We start from the raw sequence: 19,602 nt of genomic DNA, 5'->3' as shown, positions 1-19,602 counted from the left end.
AAATTACTCAGAAGGTTGTAATTCAAAAATTGCCACATGGATCATCAGACATGTCTGTAAGACACAAGGGTTAATAAAATATAAAAATGGGTGAGTCCATTCAAGGCTTGGAAAATGCTTTTATTGCTCCATCAGCCCACTGACTTCCCCTCCATGCACTACAGTACTAATCAATTATCAACAGCTTGCCCTATGTTGTGTTTAAAAACTGAGAATGGACTCAGCCAAATAAGCACAGTCCTATTGCACACTGCCATACTGGGCTGACAGAGATTACTAATGGGTCTGCTTGGTCACTGTCCACTACTGTGAGTGCTAGCATTCCGTGTACATCTGCTCTCACTCCATCCTCCTGCTACCCCACTAGGAATAGGGTTCCCCTGGTCCTCACCTACAACCCCACCAGCCTCCGGGTCCAACATATTATTCATCGTAACTTCCGCCACCTCCAATGGGATCCACCCACTAAGCCCATCTTTCCCTCCCCCCCCCCCCCGCATTCCGCAGGGATCGCTCCCTACGCAACTCCCTTGTCCATTCGTTTCTCCCCCCCCCCCCCATCCCTCCCCACTGATCTCCCTCCTGGCACTTATCCGTGTAAGCGGAACAAGTGCTACACATGCCCTTACACTTCCTCCCTTACCACCATTCAGGGCCCCAAACAGTCCTTCCAGGTGAGGCAACACGTCACCTGTGAGTCGGCTGGGGTGATCCCGATGTGGCCTTTTATATATTGGCGAGGCCCGATGCAGACTGGGAGACCGCTTTGCTGAACACCTACGCTCTGTCCGCCAGAGAAAGCAGGAGCTCCCAGTGGCCACACATTTTAATTCCACATCCCATTCCCATTCTGACATGTCTATCCACGGCCCCCTCTACTGTAAAGATGAAGCCACACTCAGGTTGGAGGAACAACACCTTATATTCTGTCTGGGTAGCCTCCAACCTGATGGTATGAACATCGACTTCTCTAACTTACGCTAATGCCCCACCTCCCCCTCGGACCCCATCTGTTACTTATTTTTATACACACATTCTTTCTCTCACTCTCCTTTTTCTCCCTCTGTCCCTCTGAATATACCCCTTGCCCATCCTCTGGGTCCCCCCCCCCCCCCGTCTTTCTTCCCGGACCTCCTGTCCCATGATCCTCTCGTATCCCTTTTGCCTATCACCTGTCCAGCTCTTGGCTCCATCCCTCGCCCTCCTGTCTTCTCCTATCATTTTGGATCTCCCCCTCCCCCTCCCACTTTCAAATCTCTTACTAGTTCTTCCTTCAGTTAGTCCCGACGAAGGGTCTCGGCCCGAAACGTCGACTGTACCCCTTCTGCCTGGCCTGCTGCGTTCACCAGCAACTTTGATGTGTGTTGCTTCAAAAGAATAATGTTTATTTTTAAAAATCCGAGCTCTCATGGAATCATGAGCGACTTCTTGTGGAACCCTAGGATTCTGTGAACCCCGGTTGAGAAACCCTGCTCTAAATGATTTGTATACAGCATAAAAAGAGGTGGTCCCAACACCGACCCCTGCGGAACACACTAGTCACTGGCAGTCAACCAGAAAAGGATCCTTTTATTCCTACTTGCTGCCTCCTACCGATCAGCCAGTGCTGTTGCCATGCCAGTAACTTTCCTGTAATACCATGGGTTCTTAACTTGGTAAGCAGCCTCATGTGTGGCACCTTGACAAAGGCTTTCGGAAAGTCCACCTCATCCCCTTTATCTATTCTACGTGTAATCTCCTCAAAGAATTCCAACAGGTTCGTTTGGCAAGATTTTCCCTCAGAAACCATGCCACTTTGTCTTGTCCTGTGTCACCAAGTTCTCCATAACCTCATCCTTGACAATTGACTGCAACATCTTCCCAACCACTGAAGTCAGGCTAACTGGTCTATAACTTCCTTTCTGCTGCCTTCCTCCTTTCTTAAAGAGTGGAGTGACAATGGCATTTTTCGAGTCCTCTGGCACCATGCTGGAATTCAATGATTCTTTTTGAAAGAGCATTACTAATGCCTCCACAATCTCTACAGCCATCTCTTTCAGAACCCTGGTGTGCAGTTCATCTGGTCTGGGTGACTTTCACAACATTAGGTCTTTTAGAGCACCTTCTCCCTTGTAATAGTAACTGCATTCACTTCTCTTCCCTCACACCCTTCAACATCTAGCTGTTAGTGTCTTCCACAGTGAAGACTGATGCAAAGTACTAATTTAGTTCATCTGCTATCTCCTTGTCCCCTGTTATTATTTTTCCAGCCTCATTTTTTTAGCAGTCCTTTATCCACTCTCATCTCTTTTATTTTTTTACATACTTGAAAAAGCTTTCATTATCTACTTTGATGTTGTTTGCTAGCTTGCTTTCATATTTCATCTTTTCCCTTCTAATGATTCTTTTAGTTGCTCTCTGTACGTTTTTAAAAGCTTCTCAGTCCTCTATCTTCCCGCTAATTTTTGCTTTGTTTTTCACCCTCTCTTTTGCTTTAACATTAGCTTTAACTTCCCTTGTCAGCCGTGGTTGTACTACTTTGCCATCTATCCTTCACCTTCCTCAATTTTTCCCAGAAACAGGAGCCATTGCTGCTCTGCTGTCATCTCTCCCAGCATCTCCTTCCAATTTACTTTGGCCAACTCCCTCATACCAGTAATTTCCTTTACTCCACTGAGATATTTCTACGTCAGACTTTATGTTCTCCATATCAAATTTCAAGTTAAACTCAGTGATACTGTGATTACTGTTCCCTCAGGGTTCTTTTACCTTAAGCTCCCTAATCACCTCCGGTGCATTACGTAACACCCAATGCATTATATCCGATCCCCTAGTAGGCTCAACGGCAAACTGCTCTTAAAAAGCCATCTTGTGGACATTCAACAAACTCACTCTCTTGAGATCCATTACCAACCTGATTTTCCCAATCGACCCACATGTTGAGATCTCCCATGACTATTATAACATTGATTTTTTAACACTCTTTTTCTATTTCCCATTGTAATCTGTGGTCCACATCCCAGCCTGTTGGGATGCCTGTGTATAAATGCCATTCGGTCCTTTTACCCTTGCAGTTTCTGAACTCAACCTACAAGGATACAACCTTTTGTGATCCTCTGTCACATCTTTCTACTGATTTGATGCCATTCTTTACCAGTAGAGCCATGCCACTCCCTTTCCCTACCTTCCTATCCCTCCGATACAACGTGTAACCTTGGCATTCAGCTCCCAACTACAGCCATCCGTAAGCCACGATCCAGTGATGGCCACAACATCATACCTGACAACCTGTAATAATACAAGATCATCCTCCTTATTTCTTATACTCGGTGCATTGAGATATAACACTTTTTGAGTACTGTATTCATTACCCTTTTTGGTTCTGCATCCCTAATGCACTGATATTCACCATGAGCAACACAAATCATGTGGTGATATTTTGTCTAAGGTATTCAGTTAGATTAGATATAATTTGCCATTAACCTCTGCTGACACTTAATGTATGCTGATTCAAATGACCCTTACTTTTGTCCTTGTTTATTGCTGACTGAATCTGTTTCATTTGAGCTTAAGCTGCCTGTAACTGCTGGGTTTATCTTTTTGTATTAACAAAAATGTGATTATTGGATTTCAATCTATGTGCTTTGTTGTAGGATAATCAGTGTGGAACAGTGATTGATGTGAATATGGAGTGCACCTTGAAGATTCTGGGTACAAATTACATTCTTCACCCTGTCAACAGCAGGGACTTGCAGCATATTTGGGTATGTGATTGAAATTACTGTTACCCTGCTAATGTATTTTATACAGTGCATAATACAGTAATTCATCATACCACATGATACTTTTTGAATGGATTTTTCTTCCCACTGCTTTTTAGAAGCTCCTTTTCTGGATTTTTGACCTTTCTGATATGTAGAACAGCCTTTCACTATAAATAAGTGTGTGCAAAAACGCATTTGTCAATGTAGAATAATACAGAACCTCTAAAAAGTATTCACCGCCCCCCCGGAAGTTTTCATGTTTTGTTTTATGACATCAATTCACAGTGGATTTAATTTGACTTTTTTCGACTGACCGACGGAAAAATATTTTGTGTCAAAGTGAAAACGGATCGCTACACAGTGATCTAAATTAATTACAAATATAAAACACAATATAATTGATTGCATAAATATTCGCCCCTTTCAAGTCTGTATTTGGAGAAGGAAGTCTGAGAATCGGAGCGGGAGTGTGGCGGGAGCCATTTTGATTTTTTCTCATCGGAGTTCAGAACTGTGCAGGCGTGTGACATCGGGCAGTGAAGCGCAGAAGATTTCAAAGGAACACAGCCTTATACAGCGGGGAGCAGAGTGAAGGCTTAAGGGCTTTGGCTCAACGGGGGCGGAAATGGACGAGGCAAAGTAGGTTTGGTTTTCAGTTTTTCCTGCTATTTGAGGAAAGGGGGAAGTATGAGTGTGAAAGCAGCTTGCTGTTCTTGGTGTTGGATGTGGGAGGTCCTTGAATCTCCTAGCCTCCCGGACGTCCACATCTGTGCCAGGTGCGCTGAGCTGCAGCTCCTAAGGGACCATGTTAGGGAACTGGAGCTGCAGCTCGATGACCTTTGTCTGGTCAGGGACAGTGAGGAGTTGATAGGAGTTCTAGGCAGGTGTTCACACTGGGGCCACGGGAGGCAGACAAGTGGGTCACAGTTAGGAGGGGGAAGGGGAAGAGTCAGATACTTGAGTACCTCAGTGGCTGTACCCTTTGACAATAAGTACTCCTGTTTGAGTACTGTTGGTGGGGGAGGACAGCCTACCTGGGGGAAGCAACAGTGGCCGTACCTCTGGCACAGAGTCCGGCCCTGTAGCTCAGAAGGGTAGGGAAAGGAAGAGGAGGGCAGTAGTAATAGGGGACTCGATAGTAAGGGGACAGATAGGCGATTCTGTGGATGCAGTCAGGAGAGCCGGATGGTAGTTTGCCTCCCTGGTGCCAGGGTCCGGGATGTTTCTGATCGCATCCAAGATATCCTGAAGTGGGAGGGTGAGGAGCCAGAGGTCGTGGAACATATAGGTACTAATAACATAGGTAGGAAAAGGGAAGGGGTCCTGAAAGGAGGATACAGGGAGTTAGGAAAGGAGTTGAGAAGAGGGACCGCAAAGGTAGTAATCTTGGGATTACTGCCTGTGCCACGCAACAGTGAGAGTAGGAATAGAATGAGGTGGAGGATAAATGCGTGGCTGAGGGATTGGAGCAGGGGGCAGGGATTCAAGTTTCTGGATCATTGGGACCTGTTTTGGGGCAGGTGTGACCTGTACAAAAAGGACAGGTTGCACTTGAATACTAGGGGGACCAATACCCTGGTGGGGAGATTTGCGAAAGCTACTGGGGAGACTTTAAACTAGAATGGTTGAGGGGTGGGAATCAAATTGAAGAGACTAGGAGAGAGGAGGTTAGTTCACAAATAGAGAAAGCTAGTAGACAGTGTGTGAGGGAAGATAGGCAGCTGACAGAAGGGGAGCTCTTAAACCGAAGATGTAGGGGAGAAGGAAGAAATAGATGATAGTTGTTTGCACCATTAGGGATAAACAGGGAGTAAGAGGTGGAGAGTTTCTTAAATGCATCTATTTTAGTGCTAGGAGCATTGTAAGAAAGGTGGATGAGCTTAGAGCATGGATTGATACCTGGAAATATGATGATGTAGCTATTAGTGAAACGTGGTTGCAGGAGGGGTGTGATTGGCAACTAAATATACCTGGATTTCGGTGCTTCAGGTGTGATAGAATAGGAGGGGCAAGAGGGGGTGGTGTTGCATTGCTTGTCAGAGAAAATATTACAGTGGTGCTTTGGCAGGATAGATTAGAGGGCTCATTTAGGGAGGCTATTTGGGTGGAATTGAGGAATGGGAAAGGTGTAGTAACGCTTATTAGGGTGTTTTATAGACCACCTAATGGGGAGCGAGAATTGGAGGAGCAAATTTGTAAGGAGATAGCAGATATTTGTAGTAAGCACAAGGTTGTGATTGTGGGAGATTTTAATTTTCCACACATAGACTGGGAAGCCCATTCTGTAAAAGGGTTGGATGGTTTGGAGTTTGTAAAATATGTGCAGGATAGTTTTTTTGCAGCAATACATAGAGATACTAACTAGAGAAGGGGCAGTGTTGGATCTCCTGTTAGGGAATGAGATAGGTAAGGTGACGGAGGTCTGTGTTGGGGAGCACTTCGGGTGCAGTGATCACAATGCCATTAGTTTCAATATAATTATGGAGAAGGATAGGTCTGGCCCCAGGGTTGAGATATTTGATTGGAGAAAGGCTAACTTTGAGGAGATGCGAAAGGACTTAGAAGGAGTGGATTGGGACAATTTGTTTTATGGGAAGGATGTAATAGAGAAATGGAGGGCATTTAAAGGTGAAATTTTGAGGGTACAAAATGTTTATGTTCCTGTTAGATTGAAAAGAAAGGCTAAGAGTTTGAGAGAGCCATGGTTTTCAAGGGATATTGGAAACTTGGTTCAGAAAAAGAGAGAGATCTACAATAAATATAGGCAGCTTGGAGTAAATGAGGTGCTCGAGGAATATAAAGAATGTAAAAAGAGCCTTAAGAAAGAAATTAGAAAAGCTAAAAGAAGATATGAGGTAGCTTTGGCAAGTAAGGTGAAAATAAATCCAAAGGGTTTCTAGTTATATTGATAGCAAAAGGATAGTGAGGGATAAAATTGGTCCCTTAGAGAATCAGAGTGACGGCTATTTGCGGAGCCAAAAGAGATGGGGGAGATTTTGAATGATTTCTTTTCTTCGGTATTCACTAAGGAGAAGGATATTGAATTCTGTAAGGTAAGGGAAACAAGTAGGGTAGTTATGGAAGCTATGACGATTAAAGAAGAGGAAGTACTGGTGCTTTTAAGGAATATAAAAGTGGATATCTCCGGGTCCTGACAGGATATTCCCTGGGACCTTGAGGGAAGTTAGTGTGGAAATAGCAGGGGCTCTGACAGAAATGTTTCAAAAGTCATTCGAAACGGAGATGGTGCCGGAGGATTGGCGTATTGCTCATGTTGTTCCATTGTTTAAAAAGGGTTCTAAGAGTAAACCTAGCAATTGTCGGCCTGTAAGTTTGACGTCAGTGGTGGGCAACCTCTTCAAAAAATTCAATAAGATGTGTCAACCATGACCTTCTACGTACAAATCCATGTTGACTGTTCCTAATCAGACCCTGTCTATCCAGATAATTATATATACCGTCCCTAAGAATACTTTCCAATAATTTACCCACCACTGACATCAAACTTACAGGCAGATAATTGCTGTATTTTGCTGCTTTCATATTACCCTCTACCTTCACAAGTCTTCCAGGGCCTGCTGCAGTGAAGCATCCCCACAGCATGATATAGCCACTGCCATGATTCGTGGTAGGAATGGTGTATTTATGCCAAACATAGTGTTAATTCTGGCCAAAAAACTCAATTTTGGTTTCATCAGACTACAGAACCTTCTTCCAACTGACTTCAGAATCTCCCACATGCCTTCTGGCAAACTCTAGCTGAGATGTAAGTTTTTTAAACAGTGGCTTTCTCTTTGCACTATCCCATAAAGATGTGATTGGTGAAGCACTTGGGCAGCAGTCGCTGTTTGCGTAGTCTCTCCTATCTCAGCCACTGAAGCTTGTAACTCCTCCAGAGTTGTCATAGATCTCTGGGTGACCTCCCTCCGTATTCCCCTTCTTGCAAGGTCACTCAGTTTTTGAGGACGGCCAGCTCTAGGCAGCTGTGCTATATTCTTTCCATTTCTTGATGATTGACGTAACTGTACTCCAAGGGATATTCAGTGACTTGGAAATTTTTTTGCATTAATTTCATATCTTGTGCTTTTCAATAACCTTTTCATAGTTGTTTGAAGTGTTCTTTTGTCTTCATGGTGTAGTTTTTGCCAGGATCCTGACTCACCAACATTTGGACCTTCCAGATACAGATGTACTTTTACTACAATCAATTGAAACACCTTGACTGTACACAGATCTTCAAAAACAGATATTCATTTAACTAATTATGTGACTTCTAAAACCATTCGGCTGTGCCAGTGATAATTTTTGTGTCATTTAAAAAAAGGGTGGGGGGGGGTGAATACTTATGCAATCAATTATTTTGTTTTATTTTTGTAATTGATTTAGATCACTTTGTAGAGATCTGTTTTCACTTTGACTGGAAAGTCTTTTTTGGTGTCAAAAAAGCCAAGTTAAATCACTGTTAATCAATGTTGTGAAACAATAAAACATGAAAACATCCAAGGGGAGTAAATACTTTTTATAGGCACTGTAAATTGATTTATTGCAGTTTAACAGGGAATTAGAATTTAAGCATAGATATAGCCATTTGGGCAGATTGTTGGAATCCATTCTGAGACAGCATTTATTTTTTTTCAATTTCCATGGAGAAAGGCAGATTAATTAGGGCAATCATCTTGGATTTGCTGAAGGAATATCATATCTGAACAATATGATTGAAGTGCCTGTCATCTTTTGAAATTTTTCCCATTTCTCATTCGATTGAACATGCCTAACCTCCTTTCTTTGCTCTTAATTTCCATGTTAGTGTAAATGTCTCTTCAGATTTTCTGGAATTTGCCGCTTTCTGCTTTCAGAATTTTGGAGAACTAAAATTTGCTGTATGATCAAGTGGAGTTTACAGCTTGCTGTAGGTTTGCTGCTTCACTCCGACCACAGTATGACATGATGTTGAGCAGAAAGACCCAATCCCAAGATCAGTGCTCATTCACCAGTAGAAGCAAATTCCAATCCCTTCAGTGAGTCTGCAAAAGCTATGCTGCAGAGCTAGCTGTTTCTAGACACGTACTTCTGTATGATAAAGACTCTAAATTATTTCTGGTAAATGGGTGCTTAGCTATTGCTTTATTTATACTTGGGCATTAATGCCAGAACATAGCAATTATTTAAAAGTAACTGTCATATTTTAATTTTTTTTAGCCTTTTGTCTATGGAGACTATATTGCCTTTGATTGTTGGTTAGGGAAGGTTGACAACATGGTTGCCCAGCTGATCTTAAAGCTATCAAATGGAGCCAGGTATTGTTTCAATCTTAAATGTGTGTTTCAAATGGGACTATACAAGATCTGCATTGTATTTTGGCCCTGCTTAAGTAACAAATATTGGTCAGTTCTAAGCTCTGGTACCTCAATCATAAGAGAAATCAAGTATAATTTTGTCTGCTGAGTCAAAGCAAAGTGGTATTTTGGACTTATAAGTTGCAGAGGTACTTTGGCAGGGATTTTTTTTTAATGGGCAAAGGTATGGCAGATGGAATGTAACCTATGTACTGTGGGGAATAAGGGTGTGGGGGGGGGAGGAGAAGACAAAAGCCCAACTGAAAGTTGGTATTCATGTGAAACTGGGTGTGCTTATACAGGAATCATTGACAAAAAGATCTAGTGCTTTCCTGGTGTGTATGATGAATAAACACTTCTCAGGCTTCCAGCCGGGCACAGGTGTCATTTATAACCAAGTTTTCAGTAACAAGCTGGCAGCTTCATCAGGGATAATGCTTGGGCATGTCTATTCTGGTGGTATTTATACCCCCATATTCTGGCCTTCCTAATTGGTTACTTTGTCTTCCCTATATTCTCACGGTTTCTGGGAGGATCGCCAGGATCCTGAAGAAATTCTGGATTAATGGCATCCGCAAACCTGGAAGGAAACTCAAATCACAGCTTATGCAGGTCAAAGATGACTTGGGACTCAGGCCAGTTGGCTTTTACAGGATTCCCTGTGAATGCGGAGCAGTGTATATGGGCCAGACTAGGTGCACAGTAGAAATCTGCATCAAGGAGCACAGGTGGTGTACCCTTTTGGGTTACCTGGAGAAATTGGTAGTAGCAGAACATTGCATTCCCAGTGGCCATGGGATTGATTCTGGCAGCACAAAACTACTGTGCCACACCAATAGCTTTTGCGACCACCTGGTAAAGAAAGCCATTGAAATAAAACTAGAGGAAAAGAATTTTAACAAAGACAAAGGCCTTGCTCTAAGTAAGAACTAGAATCCAATTGTAAGTAAGGTGGGAGAGCAGAAACCTGGTTGGATGAGCTCTAACCAATCAGGAGGGACAGACTTTGGGGGTATAAATACCACATGCCCAGGCAGAATTTGTCATCGAAACATTGGTTATAAGCCAGAGAAGAGTTTATTCATGAATCGTTGAAGGTCAACATTATGCAAACGTTGGAAGCACTGAGCAGGTTACAGTGTCATTGAAACTTTTAAGTTATTACCTTTCATCAGAAATGGCCTTTTCTGGTGGAAATTAGAAAAACTGGTCACCTAAAGTTGTTGAATTTAGACTATAAGACCATATGACGTAGCAAATTAGTCCATTCAGCCCATGAGTCTGTTCTGCTATTCCATCATGGTTGATCCCGGATCCCACTCAATCCCATACACCTGCCTTCTCGCCATATCCTTTGATGCCCTGACTGATCAGGAAACGATCAACTTCCTTAAATATATGCACGGACTTTGCCTCCACTGCAGCCTGTGGCAGAGCATTCCACAGATTTACTACTCTGGCTTAAAAAATTTCCTCCTTACTTCTGTTCTAAAGGGTCAGCCCTCAATTCTGAGGCTCTGCCCTCTCGCTCTGAATGTCACCCCCTGCACAGGAAATGTCCTCTCCGCATCCATGCTATCTGGTCCTTTCAACATTTGGTAGGTTTCAATGAGATCCCCGCATTCTTCTAAATTTAATGTTCATTCGACTGTTATGGCATTCAAAGTTTGAAGATAAGTTTTGAGCTTGTATTGACTTTGTTAGAGGAGTGCAAGAGGCTAAAAGGTAGTGGTCCAAATGGGACTCAAATTGGGAATTAAAGATACAAGCAACTGGGCTCTTTACCTGATGCATTGAATTGCGAAATTCCTCAGTGTTAACCCAGTCTGCATTTCTTCTCCATTGTTGAAACAATGGGAAGCATAATTAAATTGCTGCTGTACTTGAAAGGAAGTACTTGAGCCACTGATAAAAGGGGACAAGGTGAACGGACAGGTTAAATGGTGAAAGGGGATAAATATTCTATACTTATGTTTTATATCTTCAAAACATTAAACTAATTCAATGGAAGACATGGGAGTCTGAAATGTGAGTCTTAACTTCGTGTTTACTTTAACTGAGGTGTGCAAGTATCACGTGGTAGTGTCATAACGTGTAATTCATGTATTTTTACATAGATCTGTAATGAATTATAAGTAACAAATAATGCTTAAGCAATTTATTTATGATATAACTCTACTATTTCTATAACTATTTTGAAGTTTCCATTGCAAGACATTAAATGCATTTTTAATTTCTGCTGGTCTAGCATAGTAAGGCATCCCAGAAAGAGCAGTGAGATAAGTAACCAGGTCAAATGTATCATGTTTTCAGAACACTGGAGAAATCTCCCTTTTGATTTTGACAGGATTTTTGTGTGTACCAGAAAAGGCAGGCAATGGGAAGGTCTAACTCTGAGTGTACAATTTCACCTCAGTGCTACCCTGCGAATCAATATAGAGAACAGGTTTGAATTTCTAAAGTTAAAGTGGACTTAGAACCTATGACCTTTGGCTTGTGCAAAAATTCTTTCCCATTGAACCACGTGTTTCTTGTGTTTTCTTAGTATCCCCTGCATTTGCTTGATAATGAAATTATCTAATGTGCATATGGCTGAATGAATCTATTCTGGTAAATGATCTGTTCCTGTTGCAGGTGCTCAATGACTACCAGTGATGGGAGTAAGCTGGTTGATCTCTGTCCCCATGTCAGTGACTCGGTAAGTTTGTGGATGGAAGTATTAATTGTTGTTCCTTCACCCTAATATGTTTGTTTACTTTAGTGAGTTTCGTCCTAGAGCTAAGTGAATGTTGACATGGTCTAAATGGCCTTTTTGAGTGTTTTATCGTCAGTGTGATTGTGTTTATAGAGTATATTGTAGAACAGTACACCACAAGAGCAAGCCAATCCACCCATGATGCCAATTTAAACTGCGCACCTGTGTACACTGCAAAGTCTAGTATTTTGCCTTTTCCTTCAGCTCTAGGTATCAGTTTCCTCTTTGGTCTTTAGGTGGTCTTGTGCTCTGCCCAGTTAACCTCCTGTTATTATGTACAGCATGCCTCTTTAATCATACACTCCAATGACATTTCATGGTACCTTTTAACTCTCCTGGACTCCTTTCCAGCTGATATCAGCTTCCTAAACCTTGAGTCATCCTTTTGTAACCTCTCATCATCCAAGATTCCTAAACCTCACTATCCTCCCTTCTCACTGGAACATGTTGATCCATGTTGGCCTTGAAATGTTATTAGAGAAATTGAGTTCTGACAACTGTTCCCAAACTATTCTCCCCAGCTCCTGACAAATACTATTGTAATTAGCTTTTCTCCAATTTAGTACTTTCCCCAAAGTTCAGTCTTCTATTGTTAACTCTCCCACTGAATCAGTGGTCACCTACTGGGCTCATTTTCCAATGCAAAGGACCAATATGACCTCTTTCTTGGTTAGGTAATCTATATACTGACAAGAAAGCCCTTTGGTTGCACCTGAGAAATGTTGCTCCATCTAACCCCTGACACTGAGTCTGTCAGTATTGGGAAACTAAATTCACCCACTACGACCTCTTTTTTTTAATATAATTTTTATTGAATTTTCAAAATGAATACATGAAAAGATAGTGTCTACCCTCCCCCCTTCCCTTAACCCTCTTCTCTCCCCCCCCCCATATATAGTCCTACCTAAAAAAAGAAGAAGAAAAAAAAAAAGAAGAACCGCCTGGGTGTTGGAAGGTTTCCACATGCTCCATGGAGTTCAAAATAAATTTGGTATACTTATTCGTTACTTTCCCCAAGGGACCAAGATCTTTATCGGAGCACTTAAATATGCCATCCTATCTTTTGTAAATAAGGGCGCCAAATATTCAGAAATGTTACATATTTATCTCTTAAATTATAAGTAATTTTTTCGAGTGGAACAGAACTAGCCATTTCATTATTCCAACGATTCATACTTAAACACGAATCAGATTTCCAAGTAACTGCTATAGTCTTCTTAGCTACTGCCAATGCAATTTTTATAAATTCTTTCTGATATTTATTCAATTTAAGTTTCGGCTTTATCCCTTCAATATCACCTAATAGAAATAATACAGGGTTATGTGGAAGTTGAGTTCCAGTAATTTGTTCCAATAAGACTCTTAAATTTATCCAAAAGGGTTGAATTTTAAAACAAGACCAAGTAGAATGTAAAAAAGTACCAATTTCTTGATTACACCGAAAGCATTTATCGGATAGATTTGAATTTAATCTATTTATTTTTTGTGGTGTAATATATAATTGGTGTAAAAAATTATATTGTACTAATCTAAGTCGAACATTTATTGTATTTGTCATACTGTCAAGACAGAGTCTTGACCAATTTGTTTCATCAATATTAATATTCAGATCTGTTTCCCATTTTTGTTTTGACTTATGGATTCCTTGTTTAATTGTCTGTTCTTGAATCAAATTATACATACAAGAAATAAATTTTTAAATTTCTCCTTTTTGAATTAAAGTTTCAATTTCATTAGGTTTTGGCAAAAACATTGTTTGACCCAGCTTACCTTTTAAGTAAGCCCTTAATTGAAGGTAACAAAAGAAAATATTATTTGATATTTTATATTTATCCTTTAATTGTTCAAATGACATCAATATACCTCATTCATAACAATCTCCTATAAATTTAATCCCTTTTTGGTACCAATTATATAAAAGTTGATTGTCCATTGTAAAAGGAATAAGTCTATTTTGAAACAAAGGTCTCCTTGCTAGTAAAGATTTTTGTATTTCATTATCAACATTTATCTTATTCCATAGATCAATCAAATGTGTTAATATAGGAGATTCTTTCTTTTCCCGTATCCATTTAGATTCCCATTTATATATAAAATCTTCAGGTCTATTTTCTCCTATCTTGTCTAATTCTATTTTAATCCATGCTGGTTTTCGATCATCGAAAAAAGATGCAATAAATCTAAGTTGATTTGCTTTATAATAATTCTTAAAGTTTGGAAGTTGTAACCCTCCTAACTCAAAGCCACTACGACCTCTGTGTGGTCTTTGCATCTTTCCTCTGGCTGGTCACCACCTCAGAATGTCCAGTGCCTGCCTAGGAGACATCCTTGATCCTAGCACCAGGGAGATTTAACACTTTGTGGAGTCTTGCTTGTGGTCACAGAAATGTCTACCTGTAACCCTGAATGGAGTCCCCTGTCACTGTTTTTTGCCTAGTCCTTGACCTACCTTGCTATACAGCAGAGCCATTTGTGCTGCCACTAACGTGACTGCTACTGTCATTTACCCCCACTTGTCCCTTCCTACCCAATCCAAACAATATCCAAAGGGTATTCTCATTTGAGAGGGGAACAAATACAGAAAAGTCTTTAAATACCTGCTTGTTTTCCTGGCAGTCACCCATCTCCGTCTGAGCCTTTGACGTTACCACGCATTAGATGTGACCACGTTTGAAACTCCCATCTGTAACACCCTGTACCTCCTGCACTTGGGAGTTAATCAGGATAGCTGGCGCAACTTCATGGAGGTAGACTAATTTGCATTTTTCAGTGGTGAATAATGGTATCAGTGAAGATAGGCTGCATAGACTGTAGTTTGGTCTGAAATATATGAACTAATGCATATTAGGAGGACTAATGAAACCGGGATATAGACAGTGTTAGGGCCCTAGCTGTACTGACCTCACTACATGGACAAAGAAATCTAATATCAGACCACAGGTAGATAAATGGTTAAAAAGACTTACCGGATACTTGTCTTCATTATCAGTAGTATGGAGTATCATCATGGGATTACATGTTTTTGTGCAAGGGATGTCCTTCACAAATTTGAGGTTTTTTTTTTTTTGAAGTGATGAAGATTGACAGAGGTAGTGGAATGTACAATTCTGATACCTGACTAGGGCATGATAGTTCAGAGGAGATGGGCAAGGCAAGTGCCTGGAACACTCTGTGGAACTTGTACCTACAAGAGGCATTTAAATGGCACGTGAACAGGCAGTGGAATAAAGGGTTATGGACCATGTGAGACAGATGGATTAATTAACATTGATGTCATGGTCAGTGAGATGGAGTTTGAAGCACCTGTTCCTGCACTATACTACTTCACTGCAGTGTTGTATTTTATCCTGCGCGTGAATCTGAAGAAAATGGTGGTTTAAGGACAGAAGAACATAAAAGCAGGCAGTGACCATTTGGTTTTGTCATTCACCAATATCATGGCTGTTCCCCAATGTCATTTTCCAGCCCTATTGTGGTGTTCCTTTAATATCCAGATATCCCTTTAATATCCAGATATCCCAATACTGAATATCTTGCTGGCAAATGTGCAGTCTCTGATGAATAAAATCAATGATTTCAGAGCTAGGGTTCTGAATCAGAGGGACATTAGGACTGCGTGCGTCCTTTGTTTCACGAAATCCTAGATATTCCCCGGACCTGGAATATCTAGCAGTTAAGTGCTGTCCTTTTTACCTACCGCAGGAGTTCTTTGGGATCATTCCACCTCAGACCAGTGTCAGTCAGGCTTTGGATGATCTGACCAATGGGATCAACATGCACGAAACAGCGCATCCTAATGCCTTCATCATCGTTTTGGGAGATTTTAACCAAGCTAGTCTGAAAAAAATCACTAAGCAATTACTATCAACAGATCACTTGCAATACTAGAGGAAGCAACACACTGGACCATTGCTACACTGCCATCAAGAATGCCTACCATGTTATTCCATGCCCTTACTTTGGGAAGTCTGATCACCTGGCTGTACTTCTACTCCCTGAGTATAAGCAGAGACTGAAGATTGCAGCACCAGTAGTGAGGATCAAGAAGGTATGGACAAGGAAAGCACAGGAGCGCCTACCGAACTGCTTTGCATCGGGGGACTGGACGGTATTCAAGAATTTATCTTCGAACCTGTATGAGTATGCTGCAGTTGTTACCGACTTCATTAAAACTTGTGTGGATGAGTGTGTGCCTACATAGACTTACTATGCATTCCCAAACCAAAAGCCGTGGATGAACCAGGAGGTACATCGTCAGCTGAAGGTTAGATCTGTGGCATTCAAGTCTGGCGACCCGGGTGTGTGCCAGAAAACCAGGTATGATTTGCGGAGGGCTATTTCAAGGGTGAAGAGATAATTTCAAATGGAGGCAACATCGTATGTATGGCAAGTCTGCCAGGGTTTGCAAGACATGGCTTCCTACAAAGTGAAACCTAATATCATGAATGGCAGCGATGCTTCACTACTAGATGTATTCAGTGCCTTCTATGCCCGCTTTGAAAGGGAGAATATAATTACAGCTGTGAAGATCCCCGCTGCACTTAATGACCCTATGATCTCTGTCTCAGAGGCCGATGTTAGGCTGTCTTTAAAGAGAGTGAACCCTCAAACCTTCACAAGGTGGAAGGTCCTGATGGAGTACCTGGTAAGGTTCTGAAAACCTGTGCCAACCAACTGGCAGGAGTATTCAAGGATTTTCAACCTCACTGCTACGGGCGGAAGCTCCCACTTGCTTCAAAAAGGCAACAATTATACCAGTGCCTAAGAAGAATAACGTGAGCTGTCTTAATGACTATCGCCTGGTAGCACACGCATCTACAGTGATGAAATGCTATGAGAAATTGTTCATGACTAGACTGAACTACTGCCTCAGCAAGGACTTGGATCCACTGCAATTTGCATATCACTACAATAGGTCAATGGCAGATGCAATCTCAATGGCTCTTCACATGGCTTTAGACCGCCTGGACAACACAAACACCTATGTCAGGATGCTGTTTATCGACTATAGCTTAGCATTTAATACCATCATTCCCACAATCCTGATTGAGAAGCTGCAGAACCTGGCCCTCTGTATCTCCCTCTGCAATTGGATCCTTGACTTCCTAACCGGAAGACCGCAATCTGTGCAGATTGGTGATAACATCTCTTCACTGACGATTGACACTTTTGCACCTCGGGTGTGTGCTTAGCCCAGCTCTACTCTCCACCCATGACTGTGTGGCTAGGATTAGCTCAAATACCATCTATAAATTTGCTGATGATATAACCATTGTTGGTAGAATCTCAGCTGGTGATGAGAGGGCGTACAGGACCGAGATATGCTAAACTAGGAGCGGTGTCGCAGCAACAACCTGACATTCAACGTCAGTAAGACGAAAGAGCTGATTGTGGACTTCAGGAAGGGTAAGATGAAGGAACACGTACCAATCCTCATAGAGGGATCACAAGTGGAGAGAGTGAGCAGTTTCAAGTTCCTGGGTGTCAAGATCTCTGGGGATCTAACCTGGTCCCAACATATCACTGCAAGTATAATAAAGGCAAGACAGCTGCTATACTTCATTAGGAGTTTGAAGAGATTTGGTATGTCAACAAATACACTCAAACTTCCATAAATGTACCATGGAGAGTATTCTGACAGGCTGCATCATCACTGTCTGGTATGGGGAGGCTACTGCACTGGACCAAAAGAAGATGCAGAGGGTTGTATATTTAGTCGGCTCCATCTTGGGTACTAGCCGACAAAGTACCTAGGACATCTTCAAAGAGTAGTGTTTCAGAAAGACAGCGTCCATTATTAAGGACCTCCAGCATACAGGGTATGCCCTTTTCTCATTGTTACCATAAGACCATAAGGTATAGGAGCAAAAGTAGGCCATTCAGCCCATCGAGTCTTCTCTACCATTCGGTCATGGGCTGATCCAATTTTTCCAGTCATCCCCGTTCCCCATAACCTTTGATGCCCTGGCTAGTCAAGAACCTATCTGTATCTGCTTTAAATGCACCCAATGACTTGGCCTCCACAGCCGCTCATGGCAACAAATTTCACAGATTTACCACCCTCTGACGAAAGTAATTTCTCCACATCTCTGTTCTAAATGGATGTCCTTCAATCCTTAAGTCGTGCCCTATTGTCCTTGACTTCCCTACCATGGGAAATAATTTTGCCATATCTAATCTGTTCAGGCCTTTTAATATTCGGAACATTTCTATGAGATCCCCCCCTCAGTCTCCTGAACTCCAGGGAACACAGCCCAAGAGCTGCCAGACGTTCCTCATACGGTAACCCTTTTATTCCTGGAATCATTTTCGTGAATCTTCTCTGAACTGTCTCCAATGTCAGTATACCTTTCGAAAATAAGGATCCCAAAACTGCACACAATACTCCAGGTGTGGTCTCATAAGTGCCTTAGAGCCTCAAAATCACATCCCTGCTCTTATATTTTGTACCTCTAGAACTGAATGCCAACATTGCATTTGCCTTCTGCACCACTGACTCAACCTGGAGGTAACCTTCAGGGTATCCTGCACAAGGACTCCCAAGTCCCTTTGCCTCTCTGCATTTTGAATTCTCTCCCCATCTAAATAATAATCTGCCCGTTTATTTCTCCTACCAAAGTGCATGACCATACACTTTCCAATATTGTATTTCATTTGCCACTTATTTGCCCATTCCCCTAAATTAACTAAGTGACTCTGCAGGCTCTGTTTCCTCAACACTACCTGCTCCTCCACCTATCTTTGTATCATGGGCAAAATTAGCCACAAATCCATTAATCCCGTAGTCCACATCATTGACGTACATCGTAAAAAAACAGTGGTCCCAAAACCAGCCCCTGTGGAACTCCACTGGTAACCAGCAGCCAGCCAGAATAGGATCCCTTCATTCCCACTCTCTGTTTTCTGGTGATCAGCCAATGCTCCACCCATGTTAGTAACTTCCCTGTAATTCCATGGGCTCTTATCTTACTTAGCAGCCTCATGTGCAGCACCTTGTCAAAGGCCTTCTGAAAATCCAAGTACACCATGTCTACTGCATCTCCTTTGTCTTCCCTGCTTGTAATTTCCTCAAAAAATAGCAGTAGGTTAGTCCGGCATAATTTTCCTATCAGGAAACCATGCGACTTTGGCCTATCTAGTCATGTGCCTGCAGGTATTCTAATCTCAATCTTAACAATGGATTCCAATTACTGATGTCAGGCTATAGTTTTCTTTTTGCTGCCTCCCACCCTTCTTAAATAGTGGAGTAACATTTACAATTTTTTAGTCATCCAGTACAATGCCAGAATCTCTCAACTCTTGAAACATCATTGTTCATGCCTGCGCGCTTCCTTCAGAACCTAAGGGTGCATTCAGGTCCAGGAGATTTATCTATCCTCAGACCATTAAGCTTCCTGAGCACCTCAGTCATAATTTTCACTGCACATACTTCACTTCCCTAACACTCTTGAATGTCCAGTATGCTACAGGTATCTTCCACTGTGAAGACTGATGCACAATATGCATTCAGTCCCTCTGCTATCTCTGCATCTCATTACAATATCTCCAGTGTCATTTTCTATTGGTCCTACATCTACCTTCAATTCTCTTTTACCCTTTATATACGTAAAAATACTTTTAGTATCTTCTTTGATATTAGTTTCCTTCTGCATGTTTTTAAAAGCTTCCCAATCCTCTATCTTCCCACTAGATTGGCTTCTTTGTATGCCCTCTTTTGCTTTTACTATAGCTCTGACTTCATTTGTCAGTCACGGTAGTGTCCTTCTTC

The 19,602-nt window shown here is 41.8% G+C and overlaps 1 protein-coding gene across 3 annotated transcripts in view; it reads left to right on the top strand.

Moving 5' to 3' along the window:
- ube2o (ubiquitin conjugating enzyme E2 O) overlaps positions 1-19,602 on the top strand; it is a 156,658-nt gene that overhangs the window by 54,176 nt on the left and 82,880 nt on the right. For all 3 annotated transcript variants that reach the window (XM_072242695.1, XM_072242693.1, XM_072242692.1), the window contains exons 3-5: positions 3,633-3,743; positions 8,943-9,040; positions 11,714-11,777. In XM_072242695.1, the coding sequence (XP_072098796.1) occupies positions 3,633-3,743; positions 8,943-9,040; positions 11,714-11,777 (273 nt within the window). The remainder of the gene's footprint in view (positions 1-3,632; positions 3,744-8,942; positions 9,041-11,713; positions 11,778-19,602) is intronic.

This window comes from Mobula birostris, chromosome 24, assembly GCF_030028105.1.
Source record: "Mobula birostris isolate sMobBir1 chromosome 24, sMobBir1.hap1, whole genome shotgun sequence".
NCBI lineage: Eukaryota > Metazoa > Chordata > Chondrichthyes > Myliobatiformes > Myliobatidae > Mobula > Mobula birostris.
Note: the sequence above shows the minus strand (reverse complement) of the source record. Positions and strands in the feature narration are given on the sequence as shown.